Source organism: Ptychodera flava, chromosome 1, assembly GCF_041260155.1.
Source record: "Ptychodera flava strain L36383 chromosome 1, AS_Pfla_20210202, whole genome shotgun sequence".
In the NCBI taxonomy this organism is placed as follows: domain Eukaryota; kingdom Metazoa; phylum Hemichordata; class Enteropneusta; family Ptychoderidae; genus Ptychodera; species Ptychodera flava.
Window position 1 is genome coordinate 14,783,971 of NC_091928.1, and position 25,662 is coordinate 14,809,632.

General features: G+C 39.0%; 2 protein-coding genes across 2 annotated transcripts; one reads left to right on the forward strand and one right to left on the reverse strand.

Moving 5' to 3' along the window:
- On the forward strand, positions 1–20,844 carry LOC139142993 (putative ammonium transporter 1; the record flags this gene model as incomplete). The annotated part of the gene is made up of 12 exons (XM_070713188.1): positions 1–98; positions 7,877–7,965; positions 8,468–8,695; positions 10,341–10,426; positions 11,556–11,687; positions 12,051–12,284; positions 12,641–12,779; positions 16,084–16,181; positions 16,572–16,698; positions 17,030–17,149; positions 18,427–18,492; positions 19,624–20,844. Coding segments are annotated over 12 exons (1,494 nt in total), but the record flags the coding sequence as incomplete, so codon positions are not given.
- LOC139143004 (uncharacterized) lies at positions 20,386–25,513 on the reverse strand. The gene is made up of 5 exons (XM_070713198.1): positions 24,629–25,513; positions 23,614–23,852; positions 22,209–22,566; positions 21,543–21,761; positions 20,386–20,391 (listed from the first exon to the last, which is right to left on the reverse strand). Exons 1-5 carry the CDS (start codon positions 25,511–25,513, stop codon positions 20,386–20,388), a joined length of 1,707 nt encoding a protein of 568 aa, XP_070569299.1.
- Between the last annotated feature and the right edge of the window lie 149 nt (positions 25,514–25,662).

Sequence of the window (25,662 nt, forward strand, 5' to 3'; positions counted from 1 at the left end):
CATCATGAACGACATCAGCGATGTCTCAGACTCGCTTGCGTCGCTCGAGTTCAACATGGATCAATTTTTCCTGATCATCATGAGCTGCCTGATATTTTGTGAGTACATTTTACGGAACTTTGCGTTGTGAGAATTGTTTGGGTTTAATTTAGGGTATGGCTGTTCCAAAAGATATCAAAACCGGGAGGTTGCTAACTACCTGTAACAATGGGCTCATGATAAATTGGTCGTGAATTTATTCTCAGAAATTTTCCCGCCATTCGATCGGGATATCCGGATTTGTGGTTAAAAAAGTAAAACACTAATCGTTTGAACAAAACACAGAAGTTCATTTTCGTTCAACGACCACAAGAGAAACTACCATGTTGTTGGTTCTTTGTCCAGTATAGTACAATCTTTGCAAATATTCATCATTCAACGCGAACAATGAGGGTAATAAAATTAATATCGTGAATAGCAGTGTGTCCACTCAATCAGTTTATAATTAAAATATTTCTGAATAAATTCATGTCACTATCTCTGGATATCTTTCAAATGACACAAGTCCCTGTCGACATCTCTGACAATTTCCCGCCTTAATTTAAATCTGATGTGTTTTATTTTGTTGTCAGTGACTAGGCGATTTTTTGCCCATTCGAGTTGTGTGAACCCAAATATGTGTATCCTGAGAAATTCAAATTGACCCTGTGATGCCTTGAATGTCACATACTAAAATATTTCAAGAGGCTACAGATGATATGTAGAAAACTTAAAATATTATCACGAATTTAATCGTGTCCCTTGTTCCTTGCTGACTTACAAAGATTGCTTTTCATTATCAGATTTATCTGACAGGAAAATGTTTAGTTGATAAGAATTCCAATGGAGCCTGAGAACAATCCATTGAAAAAAGAGTGTTAACGGGGATTGAAAAAAGAGTGTTAACGGGCACATCACACATCCGCTGATGAGAAAACAAAGGATTGGGAAGGGCGCCTTTAACCCTTTGAGTACTGTAATTTTTCCACCAAAATTTTAGTGCAACATTTTTGTGAATTTTTCTGTAGTTTTGTGGGTTTTTTTTTTGATAAATTTGGATCAAACAGACATCACATTTCATTGGCTACAGTTTTTCATCAAAATTTTGGCAAAAAATCTGAAAAAAATTGACTGGGGTACATTTTATAAAGGCAACAAAATTGGCTTTGGCGCTCAAAGGGTTAAAGAAAGTTTTTTTTTCAAACTTGGGGGTAGCTTTCTATGGTACAGATGAATTTTTTTACAGAAGGAAGATAATATCCTTATATTTACAGAGAATTTTCAGCTTACGAGCTACAAGAGCTTCGCACTCTGTCTTGTTGTGGTGTTTCGCCGAGATTAAAAATTGCGGTGACTTGTTGCAACATATATTGTATTTCCACACTTCGGACCACCAAAATTGCTAGAAAACATCAGCTATATTTTCTTTCCATTATTATGTTGCGGTGTCCTTTTATTTACACGTCGGATTTACTATAATGTTTGTAGTCATTCGATTTACAAAAACCGTTTTCCAAAATTAACAGATTTGTCAGGCAAAGAGATGCCACGGTGTGGGGGTAGAGTAACCGTGGAGATAGGGAGAAAAAGAATCGAAAATCTATATAACTCTATGCAAGAGTGCTGCAGGTGCTGTCACCGACTTCCGCATATATACCTTTACTTGTCTGTGCTTAAATTTAGCGTCATTAAAACGCGCCTTTTGCGAAATGCCCTGGATACTGACGACCTCTTTGTGCCTTGCCGTGGAGGTAGTACTGTGTCTGCCACCTCCCCGCTTAGACAATGGAGCGGAAGATTCCATTCCCACTGTCAATGCTACATGGTCTCACTATAGGAGTCTGCGATCTCCACGTCCCTCCTTGCGGAGAGATCGTGGTCTCATAGACTGTATACAAATGGTAAAACGATAACACTCCTTTTATCCTGGTGATCGTTTTTTCAATATTTAACGAGCGTTCTCATGCCGTTTTTGTTTCATTTTGCTCTTTGTTTTTTTTTTGTTGCTATTGCTCAGTGCACATTTTCCATTACTAGTGCAGATCTCCTGGTGTCAAAAAGGCCAACCGTATGCCAGAACTCAACCATTATTCGGGTGCACGTTTTACTTTTTGTCGCGGTCACTGCCCTTTACAGAGGCCATTGTGTCAGAGTGTGGCATTCAACACCGTTGCGGGCATTGTCTCTGCTAATCTCCGAAGTATTCGGCTAAACTTTATAGAATTTATCATTGATTCGTGTGTGTCAAATGATTACGCGTCGAGAAACCAACCTTGAGGTACAGGTGCGCGCAGCGTTGGGATCGAAGTGTGAGGCCGAAGGCCGAACCTCGGTTCTATTAAAGCAACGCTGCCTTGAGGCAGATTTTCTGCTTGTTTTGATTCATTATGAAGCTTACAAACTTTCCATCTTAAGACTTAGCTTTTGGTTTGTTTAGGTTGATTTTTTTCTCCTTGAAAATCGGAAATTTAACTTTGTGTGGTCCCAGTCTGAAGTCTTTGCTGTAAAAGAAGTTTTCTTCGTAGAGTGAGTATAGAGATGCCGGCAATTTAGAATTCAAGATATGAAACAGTAAATTCAAGGTACATATTAATTTGTTTTTCCCATGCCAAAATATGCACGGCGACTCTCCATTTTCAATCTTTATAGCGAAAGGGAAAGATTGAGGCGCACTACAGTTGGAAGAATTGGCCTCGGGGACAGATATTAGACTCAAATTTTGCAATTAATTGCTGATCTACAACTTGTATGGGCTCACTTTAATGGCGCTTTGAATAAGAAAAAATTATATTTTTTAGTTTTGTTTTGTTTTTTTTTGAAAATCGCAAATTTTAGTTTTCTTCATAGAGTTAACACAGAAATGGCGGCCATTTTGAATTATTTCAAATATCGGTAATGTTACGCAATTTGCTTCTCCAGTACCAAATTTTGCACAATGAGCCCTGATTTTGCTTCTTGATTTAGCAAGAGAATGGTTGAAAGGTTCAAGGAAACTTTGAGCAAATGTTTAAGTCTTTCACTATCGAAGCGCATACCACCTTAAAGTGTTTACAATCAAACACAAACATACTTTGGAAAATATGAGCAAGAATGCCACATATCAGCTACTTTTTACCCATGTTTTACCATATCTATATATTAATTCTCGCTACATTACATAGCCTGTGTCTTCTGTAGAGGGGTCAAACTGCGTTATATTGAAATGCACTGTGGGTAAAAAAAAGATGACTTCTCATCACGGCAAGAGTTTGACATTGTGATCTGATAAATAATTTTAACAAAACTGCAATCACTTACATGGCAAAAATGTGTTTGTTAGTGAACTTTGCAAAACTAATGCATCTTTTCATCTTTTCAGACAGAAAATCCGCCGTATTAAAAAATATGGTCGACCGTCTGATACTTTTATGACTCACTGTCGATAATTGTACTTTTTGACGTCACGATGTAAAAGTGATGTGACAAAATATAACTTCCTATAATATAGCGACAAGTCCGTAGATTACGTTCTAGCCTAGACTTGGTTCAAGTTGGTGAATTTCAAAGAATAACATCATTTGTAATAGTTTCTCTTGTGTCTCTCGTGTTTCATACAAACCTATTCGGAATTTGGCTGCCTAGGCCAGGTCCTAGCGACTGACCGCGTTACCTTTGAGTCTGCGCAGTAGTGAGTTAGTTTCTGCTGGATTCACCCCCGATTTGATTAGGTCATTATACTCTTTGATTCCGGGAGAAACTCCCTGTGTAGCGTTCACCCCACTCATCGCGTTCACCCCATTCACGCGTTTCAAATGAAAACAGAACACAAATCATCGCGTTCACCCCACTCAAATATTAAAGAATCACAGACTTGAACCAAGTCTAGGTTCAGCCTTTATTGCAGTACCCAAATTTCCACTATACAATGGAGGTCTTGCTCAAGGTTTTGGGTTTTTTATCCTTCTTACGTAAGTTATCAAACTCGAGTTGAGCTTTGAAGTTCGCGTTTCCAAACTGGTATTTTCTTGACAGTGTAGTTGGACTGATTGCAATACTCTTTGCAAGGCACTCTTCTCTATAATACAGGAACGCATATCGAACGTAATTTTCACGCATTTTTCCTTGACGGGTCATTTCGAACCTAGTTTCGTTTCTGCATGGCCACTTCGCTAGAATCTTCGCTATTAGCTGTCCGAGTTACGCGCTGTCGCTATCCTCAAGCAGCATGCAGCATTAGAACACAGACATACCTGCACTTTGACGTCTGCATAGTAATTATTAAAATCTCCATCTGCCCAGCTGTAAATTTGAGATAATTTCCATTGTTTTGTCGTGTCAGTGGAACACTTTGCCCTATTGGACTCCCGAAATTTATATCAAAATACTTGGTATTCAACTAGTCGATGCAGGCTGAACGCGCGTACCGTTAAACGTCATTGTTGATACCAGACTTTTAGCCCTTACTATAATTCAATTAATTTGTCAGCAAAAACATTTCATTCTGTTTGTAACGCTAATACTTTTAATAGCAGAAAATATCATCAAAAGTTACGGCTGGCGACCTTTAATATATTTAAAGTAAACGATATTCTATGTTTGAGGGAGAAACATTTGCGAGGAATACAATTCGAGCAAGTGCTCATGGGGGACCTATTAACCTTGGCGTAACATAAACATATTTCGAGGGATTACAGGATCGTGTTTTGTTGTTGTTGTTGTTGTTGTTGTTGTTGTTGTTGTTGTTGTTGTTTCGCTTTGGGGTTTTTGTGCTTTTCACTTCTCACTACTGACGTGACGTGGTTTTTAGGATACCATTCAGTGACTGATAAGCTGGTGCCTTTGTCCGTGCGGTTACGGGCACCGACAGTCTTTGAGCTGGTTGTAACATCCCCAATGAGAGATCGATGTTGTTTGGATTCTACTATCTAGACAGGGCACTTGTAATAACAATGGGATGGGCCAAATAGTTTTGAAATTGAAGGATGTGTACCTGTGTGCTGTCACAAACAGTAATACGTGAGAGTGTTTTGCCGTCAGAGAAATCGACCCCAACGTTTTCGAGCTGCCATTTGTGATATCATGTAGCTTTGAGTCCGCTTTGTCATTGGAAATCTGCCATTTGTCGCAGCCGATAATAGCTCATATTTGCATGAAAACAAAGTAAATCGCAGAATTACAATGGGACCGTAATTCGTACATTTGTTCCCGGTGCTGAATGCTGGTTAGTGAATACACTGGTTCACGCCATCTAGGTCAACGGTGACCAACAGACAGTTTTCAACAGTCAACCACACCATGGCGGACTCGTCAGAACCGAACATCTCCGTACTTCAGCAGCACTTACAAGATGTTTCGGAGTCACTTGATTCCATCAAGTCAAACGCCGATCACTTCTTCCTTCTCATCATGGCTTGCCTCATATTCTGTAAGTAGATCAAAATTTTCAAGCTCACAAAAGATTTGTGTCCACAAGAAGGGCGTGGAACGCCATCTTCGACACGGAGGCGACAGTACACAACATAGCGGGAATATTCATTAATCGTTATCGCAAATTCTTCCCTATGCAGATATGAAAGGTCCGGTAGCTCACAATGCCAGATCGTACAAAACGTGTTTTTGTGTACATATTTGACATGTACGTGGTACTTTGCGAGCTAATTTTTCACTTACGTAAGCAATGACACAATGCGGTAAAGTTCATCTTTGATTGTCGTATATGGATGTCTATTTTTACGTTTGTTTTTCGGAGCTAAGCAAAGAATTGACCAATCAATGTCACGAAATTCCCATTACTTCAAAGAAGTGGAATCACGTGCAAAAAACGGAAGTAAACGCACGTTCCCCCTCTACTCTGTATGGCTAACGCAAGGTACAAACGTCTGAGAATTTACGGTAGCTGTGAGTTAAAGATTACGGCAAGTGGACAAGATGGTTCTGATAACATGAGTGTACTTTCGTTTTTGAGATTTATATATGTTAACCTTTTGGTATTCAATGCTCGCAACACCTTTATTTCAATCACTGTGAGGGTGCAAAACGGTCCTCCGATAATGTTGCATATTTTTATAGACAACACACAATGAGTATACCCTGTTTGTAAATGATCGATGTTGACGAGTTATACGCGGGTGCTCCACCTGCACGCGACGCGGGCACATCTATTATTCATGTCTGTGTGGAAACTCTTCTCGCTGTTTGTCAACTTCTGGTTTCCCCCAAGAGCTTTGACCGAAAGATATTCCGGAAATTTGTCTCGGCAGTTCCCATCCCTTTTTTCTCCATGCTCGAATCACGCACCGATAGCATGGTTTGAATAATTACACGCTGTGGGAAAGCTTTGGCTGTTACATCATCAGAATTCAATGAAACGTCTGCATCACAATGGAAAGTGGTCGCAGTTCAATGACAATATGTCGCCCGGACCGTATTGAACCATAAACCCTAGAGAAAAGCTAGGGTCTATGATTGAACGTATCTCTATTAGAACTTCAAAGAAGCGGCCAATATTTTCGGTCCTCACTTAAGGGCAATTAAATGTTAACTTTTAGTAATTTTTTCACCATATTTGTTCTGAATGTCAACCATAATTGCTTCCCAAAGGCATGTTGATCTACACAGTGTTCAGTTTGTCAACTCAGCCCAGACGTGTGTAAACTGCATTGTTATTGTTGACAAGTCTGTTGTGGTCCGGACTAGAATTAAAATGTAAATAATAACAGTGCACTTTACACATTTAGACGCTACGTCGATCAGCTCACCATTGGGTCTTTCAACATTCTTTTGGGAGTAGAATGAGAAGTTGCAGTTGACATACAAAACAAAAATAGTGAAAAAAATCGTCAAAATTTTGCATTACTGGCCCTTTAACATGATCCTATATAAAAAATATCTTTACCAATGAAGTATCGTGTGCATTCTTTGTAATTGTACGACGCGTGTGTTTTTCGTTTTTAAAATCTCTAATGCAGTATTTATCACCAGATGCAAACACAAATGAACTCCATTATAATAATATCACAATAGGGCTGACCCCTAAGCTCGGGCAGTTATGTAATTTCAACGAACCGACAGTCCACCCTTAGTTTTGATGAAAAGATATTTTTGGGAAACTCCTCTTCGTCACAGGTGTTGATGGTCCCGCTGGCTACGCGTACGCCAGCTCACCGAGCCCGACTGCTCAGCGCGCTGCAGTATCATTGTTTTCAGAAAATGCTCATCAATTTTTTTTCATGATTTTGAAAGCCTATAATTGTAGAGTATGTGTATTAACTTTCTCAGCATATGATTCAACCACCAAATAATGAATTGGTTAAAATACATGTCCAATTGAATTTCAGTTTTTTGCTTGGAGTTTTTACGAATAGATAGATATAAAGATATTTGACACAATAACTTTTCATGTAGACAGTTATTAATAACCTCAGACTATCCTTATTTGGTACCGTACACCAACAATTGTTGCTTTTGAGGCTTCTTTTCGGAGAAGAGCAACTAGTAAGGCGACCATCTTTACCATCCAGAACAATCTGATGTTACACGAATGTTACACAGAAACAAAGCCTGTTGTTCTGTTGTCCAGAAAAATGTTCATGAGGTAGTGATGGTACTTGTGTACCATCGTGGATTCATCAACTGCACTCAAGAGTTAACCCTAAACTTTCGAATGTTGTATAAATACTTTAGTTTGTCCAATCCAAAACCAATTTTGATAAAGATAATTTTGTTTCGGAATTTGTGTATTGAAAATGTTTTGTAACAGCAGCTGAAGAGGAAAGAAACGAAGTTCTTTTGTCTGTTTATTTGTTTTTGTTCGTTTGTTTGTTTGTTTGTTTGTTTGTTTTTCTTGATTAACCAGCAACTGTATTTCATCTTTCAACAGTTATGCAGTGTGGTTTGCTTTTCTTGAAGCTGGGTCAGTCCGCAGTAAGAATACTACCAACATACTTATCAAGAACTTACTCGATGTTTGTAAGTATCAATGATATAAGAACTCGTCAATGAAATTGCGATTTTACCAGACTGATCAGTAAGTGTGACTTGAAGTAAATGGCAGTGATAAGAATGATGAAGCTTGTGATGATGATGTGATGACGATGATCATTGCGATGATGATGATGATGATGGTGGTGGTGGTGGTGGTGATGATGATGATGATATGATGAGATGGTCTTGATGATGATGATGATGATGATGATGATGATGATGATGATGATGATGATGATGATGCTAATGATGATGACGGTGGTGTTGTTTTTGGCGGTTATGATGGTAGTAGATTGATGATATTTATCATCATCATCATCATCATCATCATCATCATTATCATCATCATCATCGATATCATCATCATCATGACGACAACGGCGATAACGCTGATAATTTCCAATGTGACCTCAGCGGAAAAGCCCAGTCTTCGTATAAAGTCGTAACTGTGTCACCTTATCTGACCTCTGTTTGACCCTACAATTAGGTCTGGGCGCGTTCGCGTATTGGGGCATCGGATACGCCTTCGCCTTTGGAAGTGGCAACGAGTTTATCGGACACAGGCACTTCTTCTTTGAGAGTTTGGACACCACCATGCTGTCACACTGGTTCTTCCACTTCGTATTCGCTGCTACCGCTGCAACCATCGTGTCGGGAGCCATGGCTGAGAGAACCGAGTTCGGTGCCTACATGATTTACAGTTTTATCATCACGGGTGAGTTGTGTACATTTTGAGCATGGGTATGGGCAGTCTGAAGATCCATCGCTCGACGGCGCTCTCCAGGCTCCCCTCCTGGGAGGGGGGGGGGGGGGTAGAGAGCGCCCTCGAGCGACGGATCTCTCAGTCTGCGGTATGGGCCTCTAACACAGCTTACACCAAAGTCACAGAACTTGCCAGAATATTGTTGTAAAATTTGTAAAAGTAAAGAAGAGTAACTTTTGCTCAAACGTTCCTTGAAGAAACGTTAAACCATCCGCTTTCGAAATCAAGAATACAAATCGGAGGTCACCGCTCAGAATTGGTACATGAGGAAACATATTTCTCATATATCTACCATAACTTTAAATTCAAAATTGCCTCTATCCCTGTGTTAACTCTATAGGAAAAAATAATATTTTCGATTTCCCCTATATAAGTCGATGAAACCCTTATTTTCTCCTTGAAGTACAATTGAAAATAAGCCGCTGCGAGTGGTAGATCAAAATGTATTGTATAAGTTCAAGAGTCCAAAAATCTGTCCTCGAGGCTCATTCTACCTAAATAAAAAGGATAACTATACTTGTAGCAAAAATCACAGAATAATCTAAAGTAATTATTTTACAAGTCGGTTGATACTATGATTTGAATAAAAAAATCTGAGACATATATATACGTAAGTTTTCACATTTAAAACCATCTCTGTAAAATTTGAAGTGAAAACGAATTCATCCACTCTTGGTAAACTACCCTGATATGTTAACCGTGCCAGTGTGTATAAGTATTCTCGGGCGCATTCGGTGCATGTACTTTTGGATTTGTGACGCATGCAAGGTCTCTCTGATGGACGAACTGTGATCACGTAACTTTCTCCGATGATTACCTGGAGCAGGAGGGTGGCTAATTTACATGTCGTTTGCATAAATTTTCGTACTCGAATGGTCGCTGAAGTATATTGCGAATCGTATTTCGCGCGCGTTCTGTAACGGATGTTCATTTCTGCTATTGGTGATGTTGTTATTTTTAAAGGAGGGCTGTTGTCCCGTCTGCGGCTGCGCCACTTTCTTGTTGATAGACATTGCCACTTCCCAGAAATTGGTGATGAATGTCTTGCATATGTGCAAATGTGAAACAAAATTCAGCATAGTTCACCAGTATTGTAGATTTCCAATCGACGCAACATCTTGCCAAATAAACTTTGGTTGTGTCCCTTCGTTTGCATGAAGCTGCTTTGGCCCAGTCACAAGTTTCGGTACAACCGCCATTTTAAACTGTCGATATGGGCAAGGGATGTTGGGATATATATGCATCGCAACAGATCACTTGTTTTGGTCTCGTACGCATTGCCGCAGATTGGCCAATCCCCTCCATTGAAATGAATTTCATGCTGGCGTAATTTTGTGGAGTTTCGGAATAAAACGAGATGAAAACACCTTCTGCCAAGCAAAGTCCTGGAAAAATTATATTTAAAATTTACCAAACAAGAAAAACGTTGCCATCGACTGTTGAAACCGCTGTGCCTCCTGCCAGTGGAAAGACGGTGGTCGAAGAACTATGGCATACCGCAAGAAAATCACAACTTAACCGAGAAAATGACCAGCCACACTGTTTTCAAGGAGAATATGCTATAAAAATTTCGATCTTATATATTTTGTTTATTTAGGTTTTATTTACCCGGTTGTCAGTCACTGGGCATGGTCAGAGGAGGGCTGGCTCTATGTTGGACCCGGCAACGGCATAACATATCAAGTAAGTATTATACTAACGAAATCCCCAATTTGATTGTATTGAACTCGAAACAACCCAACCCACAAGTCTCCTGCGACTAAATTATGACTAGTAAGAACTTTGTTATTCAACTTCTATCGCTGAAATGAAAGTCTCCTTTGAATATTATTTACACATGGGTCTGAAATATTCAACGAACGTGGAAGTATTGGCCATCAAAGTTTTCCTTCAGGGCATTACGCGCCTCGAAAATTAAAGATTAAACTTTTGCTCAGACGAATCCTGCAACCATTCTCTTGGCAAATCAAAAATGGAAATAAGCGGTCACTGTCCTAATTTTGGTACTGGAGAAAAATAATTTCCTTACATTTACCAATATTTGAAGTTCAAAATTGCCGCCATCCCTCTCTTTACTTTATGCGGGTAAAATAACTCAGGTTGTGAAATCTTTACTTAGTACCAGAGCTTGACAATGAGCCCCATCACATTCAATTTTCCCGGGACCTCGATCGCGTACATCAATCCTGAACAGCGTAAGCGAGTTTGTCTGGACAAATTCGGTTTGAACAATTAATAACACTTGTTTTTCTCGACTTAGAGTAATTAAAAATGTACGAACAACCAATTTTTCGTTTGTTGGAGTGAAAGGGTGAGTGTGAACATTATGACGTTGGAGGCTTTTTTGGAAAGCAAACAAAAGACACGGTTTATTGGATGTTTGAGTGGCTCATTCAATGCGAATACCGACTCATAGGAAAAATAAACTCTTGATGTCAACGTTCTTTGGCACTTTTCGCCCTCATTGAGTTATGTTAGTTTTGATTGATCTTGTCTGAAGGAAGCTATCCTTGGATTTTTTCGCCATGCCTTCGTAACTTTTTATTGATGATGATGATGATGATGATGATGATGATGATGATGATGATGATGATGATGATGATGAGATGATGATGATGATGATGGCTGTCGTTATGGTGGTGGTGGTGATGGTGATGATGATGATGATGATGATGATGATGATGATGATGATGATGATGATGATGATGATGATGATGATGATGATGATGATGGTTGTGGTGATCATAGCGGCGGTGAAAATGATGATTATTATAACAGCATCTCTTCAACTCTTCTTTTTGGATTGTTGTAGGACTTTGCGGGAAGTGGAGTGGTTCATATGGTTGGTGGTACCGCTGCTCTTGTTGGTGCTGCCGTGTTGGGACCGAGAATGGGACGATTTGTCGACGGTAAACCAGTCGATATCTCTGGACATACCGTACCCGTGAGTTTTAAAACTTTCCATGCGAGAATTCTCTGGTACTGATTTAGTCTGTTCGTTTCCATTCGACTGCATATACGTCAAATTTAGACATTTACATAATAAGGTTCGTAATAAGATTTTGTTTTGCCCTATGAAAAGGGCATCATCTTCATCATAGGCAGACAACAGTTTCAGAGACTGTGGAGAAAAAATGAAAATCTGATCACAAGATTCCAAACGATCAGTAAATAAATATTCTCTTTATTCCTTTGTTATTGTAGTCTCTTTTTGCCTTAAAAATGCCTTATTATAAAACGAACCAAATCAAATGAATCAATGAGATTGTAGCGCATTGATGACGTCATTTCCGGTTTGATTTTGCAGCTTGTAGCACTTGGCGGTTTCATTTTGATGTTTGGATTCTTCGCCTTCAATGGCGGATCACAGGCCAGTATATCTCAACCAGGAGACGGTCCAGTCGTTGCCCTGGCAATTGTAAACACTACCTTGGCCGGCAGCTTTGGCGCGTTGGTCGCCTTGGCAATCAGGAGAACCGGGCTTGTAATGTCCGGATCATGGAGTCTGTTGACCACCATAAACGGCGCCCTCACCGGCATGGTAAGCTACCTGTTCGCTGTTTGATTGAAGCTTCGGAAGGGTTTGGATGTCAAGGCGATGAACTGAAAGTATATGCGACGATTGCGTACATTTTATAAAATTATTCAAAGTATCAATAGTTTGATTATCTCAATGATTTTTAAGCCAGAACATTCTCGTTCCTAATGCCGAAAAATTAGTTTGATAGAATAGCTAGTTACAAAATTTTACTTCACGTGTGCTCGGCTGAACAATCTCGAACAAACTTGGCAAAAAGTTCTTTCTTTTGACCTGTTTATTTATGTCTTCATCTATATATCTATCCATTTTATTTATCCATCAATTTACTCATCATCCCTCGATTCGTTTGTTCACAGGTTGCCATTTGCGCCGGCTGTTGCTGTGTTCACCCATGGGGCGCATGCGCAATCGGTGTCATAGCCGGCTTTACGTATATCTTCTGGAGCTGGGTAATTCTGAAAGTGGGAATTGACGATCCGCTCGACGCTGTCGCAGGTAATTTTCATTAGGAACACATTAATGTGCCTTTAGAGTGAGGAGCGAAAATCAGCTATAAATTATTAGGGACGATTCAGAATTTACTTCCAGGGGGGGTGGAGGATTTTCAGGGGGGGCCACCCATTTTTCCCAAGAAAATTTAGGGGGGGCCAGACAAAAATACCACAATCTTTTAGGGGGGGGCCAAGGAAAAAAAACATCAATTCAATATTTGCCCAGAATTTCTGATCTCTACAAAAGAGCACCGTAGACGCTACCTGGGTGACAGATAAACTCAACATGTTTAGTTAAACTCCTTTAGCTGCCAAATTCGGTAATATTCACAGTGGTTTGTTTTATGCATCTACTGCAGTATCTTGTTCTCCTCCCTGAAGCGTTATGAAATGTCCAGTATTTAGCGTGTCAATACAAACCATACAGTGAACAGTCAGGGTTGTTTTTGTTGAAAAGAGATGTCAGATCAAGTCCAGACTAGAATTCATTTATCAACAATAACAATGGTCATTTATGTTCACACTGGTATGTTGCTAAATACAGCATTGGGTGTTCTATGTAGTGATAGAATAACAAACAAATGCTGATACACAGAGATGAACATTGAACAAATGCTAAAAATTACAGCAAATGTCTTTTTAAGGTTGGGTTTACCTTGTAGCTTGTAAAGCAGTTGAAAGTTGCATGATAAAGAAGTGTTAATTTATGCAAATTTATGCTTCTTTTGCCTCCCAATTTCAAAATTTCCAACGAATTTAATTCCACTCCGGCTGGGTCAAATTTTCTGAAATTTCACATTATGTTTTTTAAATGCTATATAACACAACAACTATCAATTGGTTTTGTTTGGCAATAAAGCTCTTACATTTTTAATAAGAGGCATTTTGAATAAGAGGCATTTTAATTTTGCTGATCATGATTTTAATCAATTATTAGAGTGTCAGTCTTTAAACCCCTACAATTTTAAAATGAAGATGGATAATGCCAAGTAAAATAGTTGTTTTTTTACTACATGAATACTATCCTTTCAAGTGAAATATTACATTTCAGAAAATACTGTCTAGTTTTCGACTTAAATTAATTTTTATCATTAATACAAAAATTGAGGTTTTTTACCCCAAATATACACCCACTTCATCCTTTGAGTAAACTACTGCTACTGCTACTCTTCTTTTCTGCTCCTTTTTTCTATGTTTCATTCTCATCAATTTTACCCTTTCTAAATTTTTTAAATGTTCTACATAACTTTTTACAGTGCTTACATCTACTATAAACTTTTTTGAAAATAAATTTATGGCCGTCTCATCTTCAAGGTGCTTTTCAACGAATAGGTTTTAATGTTGAAAATAAAAATATTATGCATTACTGTCAAAAATGTATGGTGAAAAATTTACAAAAGGGTTGATTTTCCAATAATCCTGTATGTGCATCCACAAGATCATGTGGCACTGCACCAATGCTATGGTGTCGGATTGTTGAAATATTGTGTACACAAGAAATTTGCTGTAGTCCAAGAAGTGATCTCAGTGTGTATGAGGCTAGGAGAAATGTGGATAGGCTTACACATTGTGTATTGATGCTAATACTTTTGTGTCCATTCATTCTGATATGTATAATCAAAGATTTCACAGTGGCGGCTGGCAGAAAAGGCAAAAAAACAAATTAACATGTATTGTTTCGTGTCATCTGAAAACATGCGCATCATGACTATTCTAAAATTAAAGTTTGTTTAAAAAAATTTGAAATATGAATGCTCTGTCAATTTTGAAAAATACTGCTGACAAAATGTGAATTTTGACTTACACAGGGTTACCTGCATTTTAATATGAACATTGGATTGTGAATGGAATGAGCAGAATAACATGTGAATTCATTCTTTTGGATAAGGTGTTTTGTTCAAGAAATGTTCTAAAATATTCCTCAGCATTGTTGCTTTCAGTGGCAGCAACTTGGTTTTATGACAACCAAATTAGAAAAAAAGAGAAAATTAAAAACAAGTTGGCTTTCACCAATTTTAATTCCTAATGTTTAAAACTTTCACCGTGAGTCTGCAAATATTCAGCATCATCAAATGAAAATGTATGCTGAACGTGTGCATGTACATGTACATCTCACTTTCCAGAAATATCTGGATATCTGCAAATGAGATGTACCATTAAACTTCAAGATATATATCACTTTGCCAATTATCTGCTCCCCTGATTTTCTGTTCACCATTTCTAACTGACATCTTTGCTTGTCTTTGTGTGCATCATATGTATCAGTGAGACATAGCGAAAAAAGTATTCATATTTAGTAATTAACTTTTCTTCAGAAATTTACAACCAGATATGTTTATTGCTACCCTTTCCAAAAGTGTGCCACTTGCAGTCCCTGCAAATCATTCTTTTTATAGTCACATAACCCTGAAATGATTTGTTATATCATCGATTAATGTCCACTAGGCCCTACAGTTCCTGCAACTTGTTAGACTAGATATGTCTATAATGTACCGTATAAGCATGCATGTATATATTAGGGGGGCCATGGAAAAAAAACAGGAAAGATGAGGGGGGGCCATAGATTTTTTCTATAATTTACTAGGGGGGCCATGGAAAAAAATCACCGAGAAAATAGAAAATCCTCCACCCTCCCCCTGGAAGTAAATTCTGAATCGTCCCTTAGACCTGAACATTGTTTTAAAAAATCGGGACTTGTCCCACACCTTCCTAAGAGGCTTGTGAAATAAGAAATATGACAATTACGGGAAAAAAGCAATAATGTTCTGTCTACTGCTTTACAACTGTCAAATTTTGGAAGGCGACATGTGTACATCCTAATAATTCTGACCACCCCCTCCCAAGATCGTCTGGTCTATCCTTGGTGGCAACGTTCAGTTCATCTTGCCACAGACTTCCATAACACCTTGTTGACCGAGTGATCAAACTGGACGATGCCGGAGAAATTGACATTTGCTCAAAATTGGTCAAGGAATTTTAGATACAAATTTAGTTTCATCAAAACTGATGTTTTGCCTGATGTAAGTTCATGGAAATTTGGTCAAATTTACGTCCAACAGATGAGGTCTCATCTCATATTTTTGACACGGAGTTAATTAGTTTAATCATGATGGTGCGATGATAAGTGTTGTGCTTGTTGGTACAAGTACACATGTAATCGTGTACAAAGCTGCCACCTCTGGCTGTTCCATCATTAATAAATAAATGGAGAGGAACGTAATTTATTTATTAGAATGGGAGTATAGAGAAGACATAGTGTATCGTTTGCCTCATCATTTTGTTTGTTTGTTGGCTGTTTCTTTCCTCAGTTCATTTGGGTGGCGGTTTATGGGGAGTGATATCGGTTCCGATACTGGCGATTGATTCCGGCATCGTTTTCAGGATCTCAGATGCAGAAGCTTGGCAGGTAAGTCCGTAGTTGACACATTTTGGTTGTGGTTTTGGGTTGTTTTTTCCCCCGGGGGCGGGGTTGTTAAAATAGAGGAGCATTATCACATCTACACTGAATGATCCGTCGCTAGTTGGGTGAGCCACTACTCAAAATCCTTTTGTGGAGAACCCTGAAATTACTTATTATAGTCTGCTAATAGTATTGAAATGCTATCATCCTTTAATAGTAAAAACTTTCTAAAGATTTTGTGGTTGTATTACTCTTTATAAAACACACACAAATACTCAAAAACTGCAAATAATAGTACGAATATCATGTGACGTCAGCCTGTAGACGCCCAATACCAGTCGTCTTATGACGTCGACATCTTCAAATTCTTATTATCATTCTCTTCCTTCAAAACAGGCGTTCGGATGGAACCTTGCCGGTGCTGGCGCTATTGCAGCGTGGTCGGGAATACTTTCGTTGATCTTGTTCGGGTTGATGCACTGTCTCAAGATTTTGCGAGTTAGCCGAGAATTGGAGATTAAAGGTAAACCAAGCGGCTCAGTATAACAGTATAATCAATTGGACTTACATCTAGTGTTGAATCAGAAGTCGGTTCGTGGCGATTTTTTGCAGAATTATCAATTCACAAAATTTCTCATGATTTCAGATCAAAGGCTTCGGTAATTAGAGGTTATAAACGGCAAGCGTGGGTATTTGGTCGCTGATGTAAGGCTTCTGGCGTGAAAATTACCATATTTAGCGGGAAATAATCATCCACCATTCAGTACTTTTTATTCCTTCTAAATTTCATTATTTTCTGCTTCCTAGTTCGTCAGCCTATCTTTATATGGAATTTTCTTTTCCTCCCACACCAGGCCTCGATATTCCAAAGCACGGAGAACCGGCTTATCCAGTGGAGAGTTATGGACACGGCTGGGGTGCCATGGGGATTGCTCTTGAGAAACACTCTAAAATGAATGGAATCGATAACCCTGGTAAGGTTGTATTCAAGTCTGAAGATTAGGGATCAACCATCATATCTTTGAGGGGGGAAATTCAAAAATTGCAGTGCTTAAAACTGTTAATTTGCATTGTTTTAGACTCTAAACTTGAGAATGTAACGCTGGACGAGGATACGCATGCTCTGCAAACTCTGGCAAATTCTTGGAACGTCTGATTTCTCATCCCTGACCACACCTGTGATATAATGGTCGATCCCTCAGAGTCTCTTTTATCCCCTTCATAGCTAACATGTCCCATCTGTTGCATCTCGCGTGTCATCACTTTTTTAAGTTGCATTTTGAAGAAATATGAGACAAAAATAAATTGTATGTCGTCTTCTGTTTTGACGCGCACTCTTCTGAGAGAAATACTTAACCCTTTGAGCGCCAAAGTCAACTTTCGTTGCCTTTATTACCCCAGTCAATTTTTTTTCAGATTGTTGCCAAAATTTTGATGAAAACCTGTAGCCAATGAAATGTGATGTCCGTTTGGTCCAAAATGATCAAAAAAATTACAGAAAAATTCATAAAAATCGTTAAAATGTTGCACTAACATTTTGGTGGGAAAAATTACAGCACTCAAAGGGTTACGTGTTTACATCAACCATGGATGAGCGCGGTACAACAATTCGGAAGAACAAATTGTAGACGGCTGCCAGTCAAACAAATGACCCCTCCCAGAAAATGCGTACTTTAACCCTTATCCTTGAAGTTTCAAGTTCATACGTCATCGTCAGGTCAAGTTGGTTTAAAACCAGTTAGCAAAAGCATGTTTCATATGTTGCGTTTAGAAAAAAAAACATTTGCAAGCTGTCGAAAACGAAGATATTACATTTACACACGATTTTTACTGACTCGACCTGCTAACAGCATACCATGTCAAGCAGGCGGGGATACGAATACATACTGCTTTTTTACTGACGTGGCACATGGGGAAATGGTACTGCCTGGCAGAATTAGGATTTAAACCATTACTATACAGTTTTGGATACTTTTTACAGTGCCTCGAGGATAAAATCACGCTGCTTGACGACAGTGGCGCTGTTCTTTCATAGACCAGCGCGCAATGGTTCATTTTCAATTATTCTGAAGGGAATATTGTGAAGATCAAATGTGAAAACGTCAAGCCACACCACCTCAGTTCATGGCGGTTATTATGATAAACAGCCTGCTTTGGCAACGTTTTAGCGTATGTACGAAGAGGTTATAGTAATACCGTCAAGGAAATACCTTACATTGACTTTACCAATATTGTTTTGAATATATTACAGCATGTGTAATCGATTATCCCCCGGATATGGAAAAACGAAAGACAACTGCTGCAAATGTTGAAAACGGTGAGTATGGCGCGCTGTCGGAACACAGCCGAGGAAAATACTGTTACTTGCTTTTACAATTAAATTGAAATTATGCATTTTAAAATGTTACCGGTGTGGCACATCGTTTTCCATGTAAATGGTGTGAAATGAATTTTAAATCATTCGATTTTTTTTTTTTTTTTTTTTTTTTTTTTTTTTTTTTTTTTTTTTTTTTTTTTTTTGCCGGGGATCGTGAATGAGACACACATGCCGGTTTTCTTAGCTACACATATATTTACTTCGATGACATATATATTGTTCCTCATATTTCTGGGAAATCTGTTCTAACGTTCGCTTATTGCATTTGTAGAGCAGAGATTGACTTGAAATGTTTTGCAAAATATGTTGATGCAATTGACTGAATTATCGTATATTGATTTTTGTATCGTGCAGGGCATTATAGTATTTTAGGCTTATGATGGCCTGATGCTTTTGCTGTTAGCTATTTTTAAGAACCTTCAAAATGCATTTTGCTTCACGTTCAAAGATTTGGCATATTTTTCTATAGAGTTAGTTGAGGGTTTCAGAATTCAACACTTTTGTTAAATAAGTACGCCTATCGCAATTGAAAGACAAACTTTTTTCGAACTTTTCGTATGGAAAATTTAAACCATTCCCTTTCAAAATCAAGGATAAAATTCAAGGATCATCGTGCAAAGTTTCGTGCTATAAAAGCAAATTTGCCGACACTTGAAATTCAAACAAAATCGCCGCCAACCATGTGTTAATGTTGGGGAAAATGAATCTCTATTTCCATAAAATAAGCCAGTGAAAACTGCTTATTTTTAACACGATTGGAACTAATTTGGAATGATTGGATAGTGAAGTAATGTCGTTTTAATCTGCAAATTTAAGCTCACCTGCTTTTCTTTTTAAGTTATACACTTGTTTTTATGAGTAATTTGCAATATTGCAACATTCAGCTATAGGGCATCTAAAACTTTTAAGAAATTTGAAAAATATGAAGATCCAATTATCCCAAATTAGTTCAAAATCGTGTTTTTATGGCATTTATTTATTTTTATTTATTTATTTATTTATTTATTTATTTATTTATTTATTTATTTATTTATATTTATTCATTTATTTATTTTATATTTCACTGCATAGGTAATGGCGTTGTACACAGAGACATAGGAGTGTATGCTGACTTCGAAGAAACAGAAACGAACGACACGCCACTGTAAACTTCAATTTTTGCCATGTTTCTGCCAGTTTCAAAATGCGACTATGATGGCGCTGTCATATGGCACCGTGATAGACTGTTGCGTGCTACAGTAAATACTGTCGTCCTTGGAGATGAACTGTGCTTAAGTCGATCTCTATATTGGTCAACTTGATAACTTTCAAAAGGAGATGAAACGACTTGCACCGCGTTAGCAGTCAATATTAACAAGAAGTAATGCGAAAACAAGGGATTATGGACTTCGGGTTTCACATTAACTTGCCCCTTTCTTATCTTGCCATTCGACGAGAAAAATATTAAATCTGTCTTCCTTGTTCCAAGCTGGATATAGTTGCGATTTTGTCATCGATATCAGATAATTAACATCAATAACTGAGGGTGTATCATCAAATTTTCTATTGGGGTATTATGCATGTATTTAACTTCGGTCACTTTCGGATTTTGCTGACGTAATCTACTCATTTGCTCTATTTTTGTATATTTTTTGTCATGGATATTCGTTTATTAGTATTTAAAGTTGTAAGTGCGTTGGCAAGGTTTTGTCACGTAAGCCAGCGTTTAGCGAGGACATGTCGATAACTCAAACAGAATTTAAAATCAAAACAAATCAGTATTGATTGGATTAATAGAGTACAAATAAAAACGAAAAAAGTAAAAGAGAATGGTGTTTTATTATTTTCCTGTCATTACATCTGCATATGGTGAATGGGTGAGAAAAATAATCTTGCCTTAAGTTGTGAGAGAAGAAATGTCGTAGATGTAATCCCGGGATGTAATCTCCAATGGTCCTATTCCAGTGTTAAGAAAATGGCGGAAATGGAACGATGTCGTAAAACTATCTATCACAGTACTTCTTTGTGGTATACGTCACGGCGCACACACGGACAGATTTGGGTCACTTCTACAGTCTCTCGACATTCTCAAAAGAAAACTGGCGTGGAATATGTTCTTGGCACTTGTAAGAGCTCAAGCTTTAACGTTTGATATATCTTCGATTTTTTAATGCAATAGTTCGCTGCTTTACCCTAAAATTATCTCGAAATGCCAGATTCGGTCAAGTTGTCAACACATCCTGCATGCGTGTAATGTTCGGTATTACTGTTGACAATAAAGTTCAGCAATTTCTAATTAATTTACAGCGATAACATCGCATATTGTGCGCATTGAATTCTGTTTGCAAAGCTAATGCTTCGTGTTTCAACACACTCTAGCAAAACAGGAGGAGGGGGACGTAAAGAATTTTAAAGATCAAAAGAATGGACATGATTTTAAAAATTTAAAGCTATATCATTGTATGACCTGATAGGGAAAACTTGTTTCGGTCTAGATTCGGTTGCAAGTAGTGATCCTACATTATTTTTTTACAAAATTTACGAAATAGGCAGCTGACAAAATTGTGTAACATTTAGCAATTATCACTGAAACGATCACGTACATCCAAAGACTGTAGCCTAACTTACGCAATTCATTCAGTGATAAATCTATTTTTTTGCTCTTTTGCATGAGTGGGATTTTTTCCCTAAATATTCGCATACTGCCAACCCAAATATTCTTTCTAGAAAGGCGGCCGTTCAACATGGCGGAGAGACAATAACCGGGTGTTTCTCAATAACCACTTCTCGATGCCGTATGTATCGATGCTTAGCAGGCCTTCGCAAGAACCGTGCCTAAAAAGACCCCCTAGCGATATAAGAACTACCAAAATAATGGATGTCAGCAATAATATTGCACAACCATCAAGAAGCTTTATGCACAAACTCGAACTTGGTTCAAGTTTTATAGATTCTGTCGAACTGCTCTCGACCGAGCAACGATGTCCATTCGTTCGACTCTCAGTGCCCACGCACTTTGACCTTTCTAACATCTCGAGTGAAATTCGTCCATCTGTGTCAAAGATTTCGTCGCCGATGTCGTACATGTCACCAACAGCGTCGATTATTTCAATACCAAATGATTCAGAACTACTTTCTTGTCTCTCTGACATTGTGGGAGGTCCCTCGCCATTGCAAAGTTCCCGCATTTTGCCTGTCGTCTGCTCGTGGCTCATGTCTAGCATCTGAGGCTGCAAATGTACAGGATCGGTCATGCTTTCTTCTGAAGCAAAAGTTACTTTGTTTTCGACAATTCGAGGCAAGTAACCCGAACGTTGTGTTTTATGTTCAGCGTCGATGGACAAAATTATTTCGTCTGCGTCTTTCCCGCGCATATCGTTTACTTCGTCTGCGTCTTTCCCGCGTAAATCAATGTGTGAATCGCTTTCCTTCGTATTTGTTTCGGAAGAACCATTTCCCGGTTGACTGGTCAAATTTCTATTAAGTCGATCATGTGGTTGACTTTCAATGTTATCGCGTTTAGGTGCCGAGAAATCACTTCCATGGAAACGAAAAACGGTATTCATAAAATATTCCAGTGAGGTCGTCGTATTAGGACAAGTTTGGTTTGTTTGGTGTGACGATAATGTTGATTCTGTTTCTGAATGTTTTGGTTTCTCGGAAACTAAACAGCTTGCCTCCGGAAATATCTGAAAAGTTGGATTTTTTTCAACTTGCACTGTTGGTTCTTCAATGACGGAGCGGTTCAGAGTTGTGCCGGTTAAAACTGTTGGTTCCTCGACGAGGCGGCTGCCCGTCTCTCCATTTGCAGAAAACACAGGGTCATCAGTGCTGACTTCGTTGTTCGGTTCCGCAACGGATAGCTGCTGGGGAGATTCGACTAGGTTTGTTTGACTTTGCTTTCCATTGACAGGACACTGTCCATCAAATACTGTCACAGCAAGGTTTGCAGCTGGCCGTGTCGACGCATCAATATTGCCGTCTGCTCGTGGCTCGATCTCATCAATATTGCCGATCCCTCTTCGAATTTTGGCCCTGGTTGGGAGAAAGTCACATTAAAGCCCCATGAGCTGTAGTCAGGATTGTGTAAAATTAACTTGTTGGGCGATGATTCATCAATTTTTTTAATATAGCTTATTGAAGTTTCCTTGTATTCAAGTAACATTAATTCAACCTGGCACAATTATTCATTCGTGAAACTTTTGAAGTAACACCTTAGATGACTAGTAACTGTAATAGTTGATGGTTTTCTTTCCACCACTTTTTATTTCAAATGTAAGTTAAGCATGTTGAAACACGAAGTGTTTAAGTAGCACCACAGACTCTTGAAAAAGATATTTCTTTTTCTACGATCTGTGCTATATAATCCCAACGGGTGTTGGGGTGTATGACAAGACAATGTAGTTGATATTAAAAACAAACTAGTGGGGGGAAATATCATCAAATTTTTACAGCTGCCTTCCCTTTCATGTTTTCCTTACAATACTTCGATTTCTTTCGAGTGATCATGCCAAATAGATACGCTTCTCGAGAGGAGGCGTCATCAAAATACTGTCCGTACGACTTAGGGGAGTAATTTTTAACATTAAACCTTAAATGCAACATTGATCATCGTATTCTCGTAAAGCCACGCACGTGAACGTTCATGATACATCTCTGTTCCTCACACAAATGCTATCACCAGCGAGCTCCGGAAGTTCTGACTTCCAAATATTCATATGTCTCACACAACGATTTGTTCTTTCAACGGAAAATACAGAATGGTTTTCACAAAGATTAGTAGTACATGTATTGAGTTTCCCTGGGAACAAAGAGAGAGGAGGAATAACAACGGAGGCGGAATGTGATCTACAGCACGCCGTTTTCAAAACTATGGTAACCTTGGGTTTACTCATATTAGATGCAAAAATGCACGTTACGACAACACACGACGACGAAAAGCTTGTTTCGGTCTAATCGCAATCATTACAAGGTACAATGAGACGAAGGTGCTACATACATTGAAAAAGCCCTCCCTCCCTCTCTCTCTCTCTCTCTCTCTCTCTCTCTCTCTCTCTCTCTCTCTCTCTCTCTCTCTCTCACCTTTTCATAATGTATTCCACTTTGTGAAGACGTGTCCTGATGTCAGCGTTGTTGCAGGCAAAACGTTCCATGAGATCGACTAGCTTGAGAAGTTTGGATTTCACGGTCTGCAGCCCTCGCATCAGGCCAAGCTTCTGAGTCTTGTCGGATAGGTCAACTATCTTGTCGTTCATCAACTCAACTTCTTGGCGTAGCTTGCTAATAACCTCTTTGCTTTTCATAGATATAACAGGAATGTTCTGGTGGGAGAAGAAACAAGCGAACGAATGAAACTATAGAAAAAGAGCTTGGAATGGATCATCAAAGCGAAGGGAAGTAAAGACTGTGATTGTGAAAATGTGCACATCACTAGGAACCGGGAAAAAAATTAATAAACATGAGGACACATTCATGCCATGCTTTCCATTTTAGGCCAACGCAATCTATACTCATTCACATCTTCCAAAATATACAATTACTAGTAGATGCCTAACTACAGTGTACCAGTTGATATGATGCCAACATTCACGTTATGTGCCGTCCTCACCCGTCAATATTTCTTTGCCATTTTACATCCATATTATTATCTCGATTGAATTCCGCGTAATATATTACATCTCGTATGATTTACACGCAACCGCTCTCCCCCCTGTAATATCAGAAAAAAATTGAAGTCCCACAAGGTAAGCCTCTCCCCTATGTTATTTGGTGGTCGCTGGTTATTTCGGTCAAGTACAAACACGTATTTGATTCTCCTGTACACACATACATTTCAATACAAGTGTATTGGGTAAATTGGTCTGCTACACCAGTGTGATGCCAAATTCGCTTGTCCAAGTAAGATATTTAGTGGTTTTTGATCTAAGCTCCCTGGATTTGATCACCTCTGCTCGTGTTATAATAGAAATGCTATAGTTACGCTTATGGACAGGCGCTATGTGTGACTCTTCAACCACATTGCCCTGATAACGTCTAAATACTGTATGGCTGAATTTTTATATCTGGGAGAAATGAAAGGGCGTAAAACAGCTCTTACGTTTAAATTTTCCACGATATTTTTCATTTCCTGGCCCAGCTCTTCCCTGAGAGCCACACTCTGCCTCCCCTCGGAGTCGATCTGGCCTACAGCGCCCTCCTGCTCCCTCATCAGGTCGGCAACAAGTTCATTGACCTCCTCTTCCAACTTCATGTTTTCTGCAAGTTTCAATGTGATGACGTCGATGTTGTTCTTTACTTCTTCTGCTTCTCTCTCGTCAAGTAGAAATTCGTCGAACTCTTCGAAATGAAACCCAGAAATATTGTTATTTTCAGGTTCTGTGGATTCGTCTCGCACTTCCTGCACGCACACAAAATTTGGTTCATCAGATTCCTTGCTGAAATATCCCCATTTGTCGTTCCTTAGCGACGAATTCCTCTCGATGTTGTAAAGGGTCGACTGGTCAACAGACGTTTCATATAAAGTTGATCCTTTCTCGGTGGTCGTTCCGATATGGTCGTTTTCCTGGAAAGTCCCTGTTAGCCCGCCAATTCTTTCTCGTACTGCACTGTCCTGTTGATAAACGACTTCTGTATAAGCTACAGGTGTGTATGACAAATCTTCATCAGTCTGGACACCAGTTTCTGTTTTAACCTCGGATTCAGTCGGAGAGATGCGCCCGGTGACTACGCTGCTGAGCGTTAAGGACTTTCTTCTCTGCAATCGAGAAATCTGTGCTTGGATTACGTTCTGGAGCGTGCCGAACGCCGCTCGGTGACCGATTTTTGGAACTCTGCCGAGAGCGCGTGTTGTGCGAACCGCGTCTGAACCACGGACGCTGTTATCTGCGTACGAATATTTTTCATCGCCCGTGCTCTTGTTGAAGACTTCAAAACTTCGCAATTCGCTCTCGTTTTCGCCGTGTCTTTTCTCCGCGCCAAACATAGCGACATGTTAATAAACTCTCATGAGTTACCTGTTCGACCAGATGTCCAAGAGATTGCATTTTACATTTCACAAAACAATGTCGCAGACAACTTAGAATACACACACACAACAAAGTCAAAGCGCGTCATGATGTTCCCTGTAGTAAC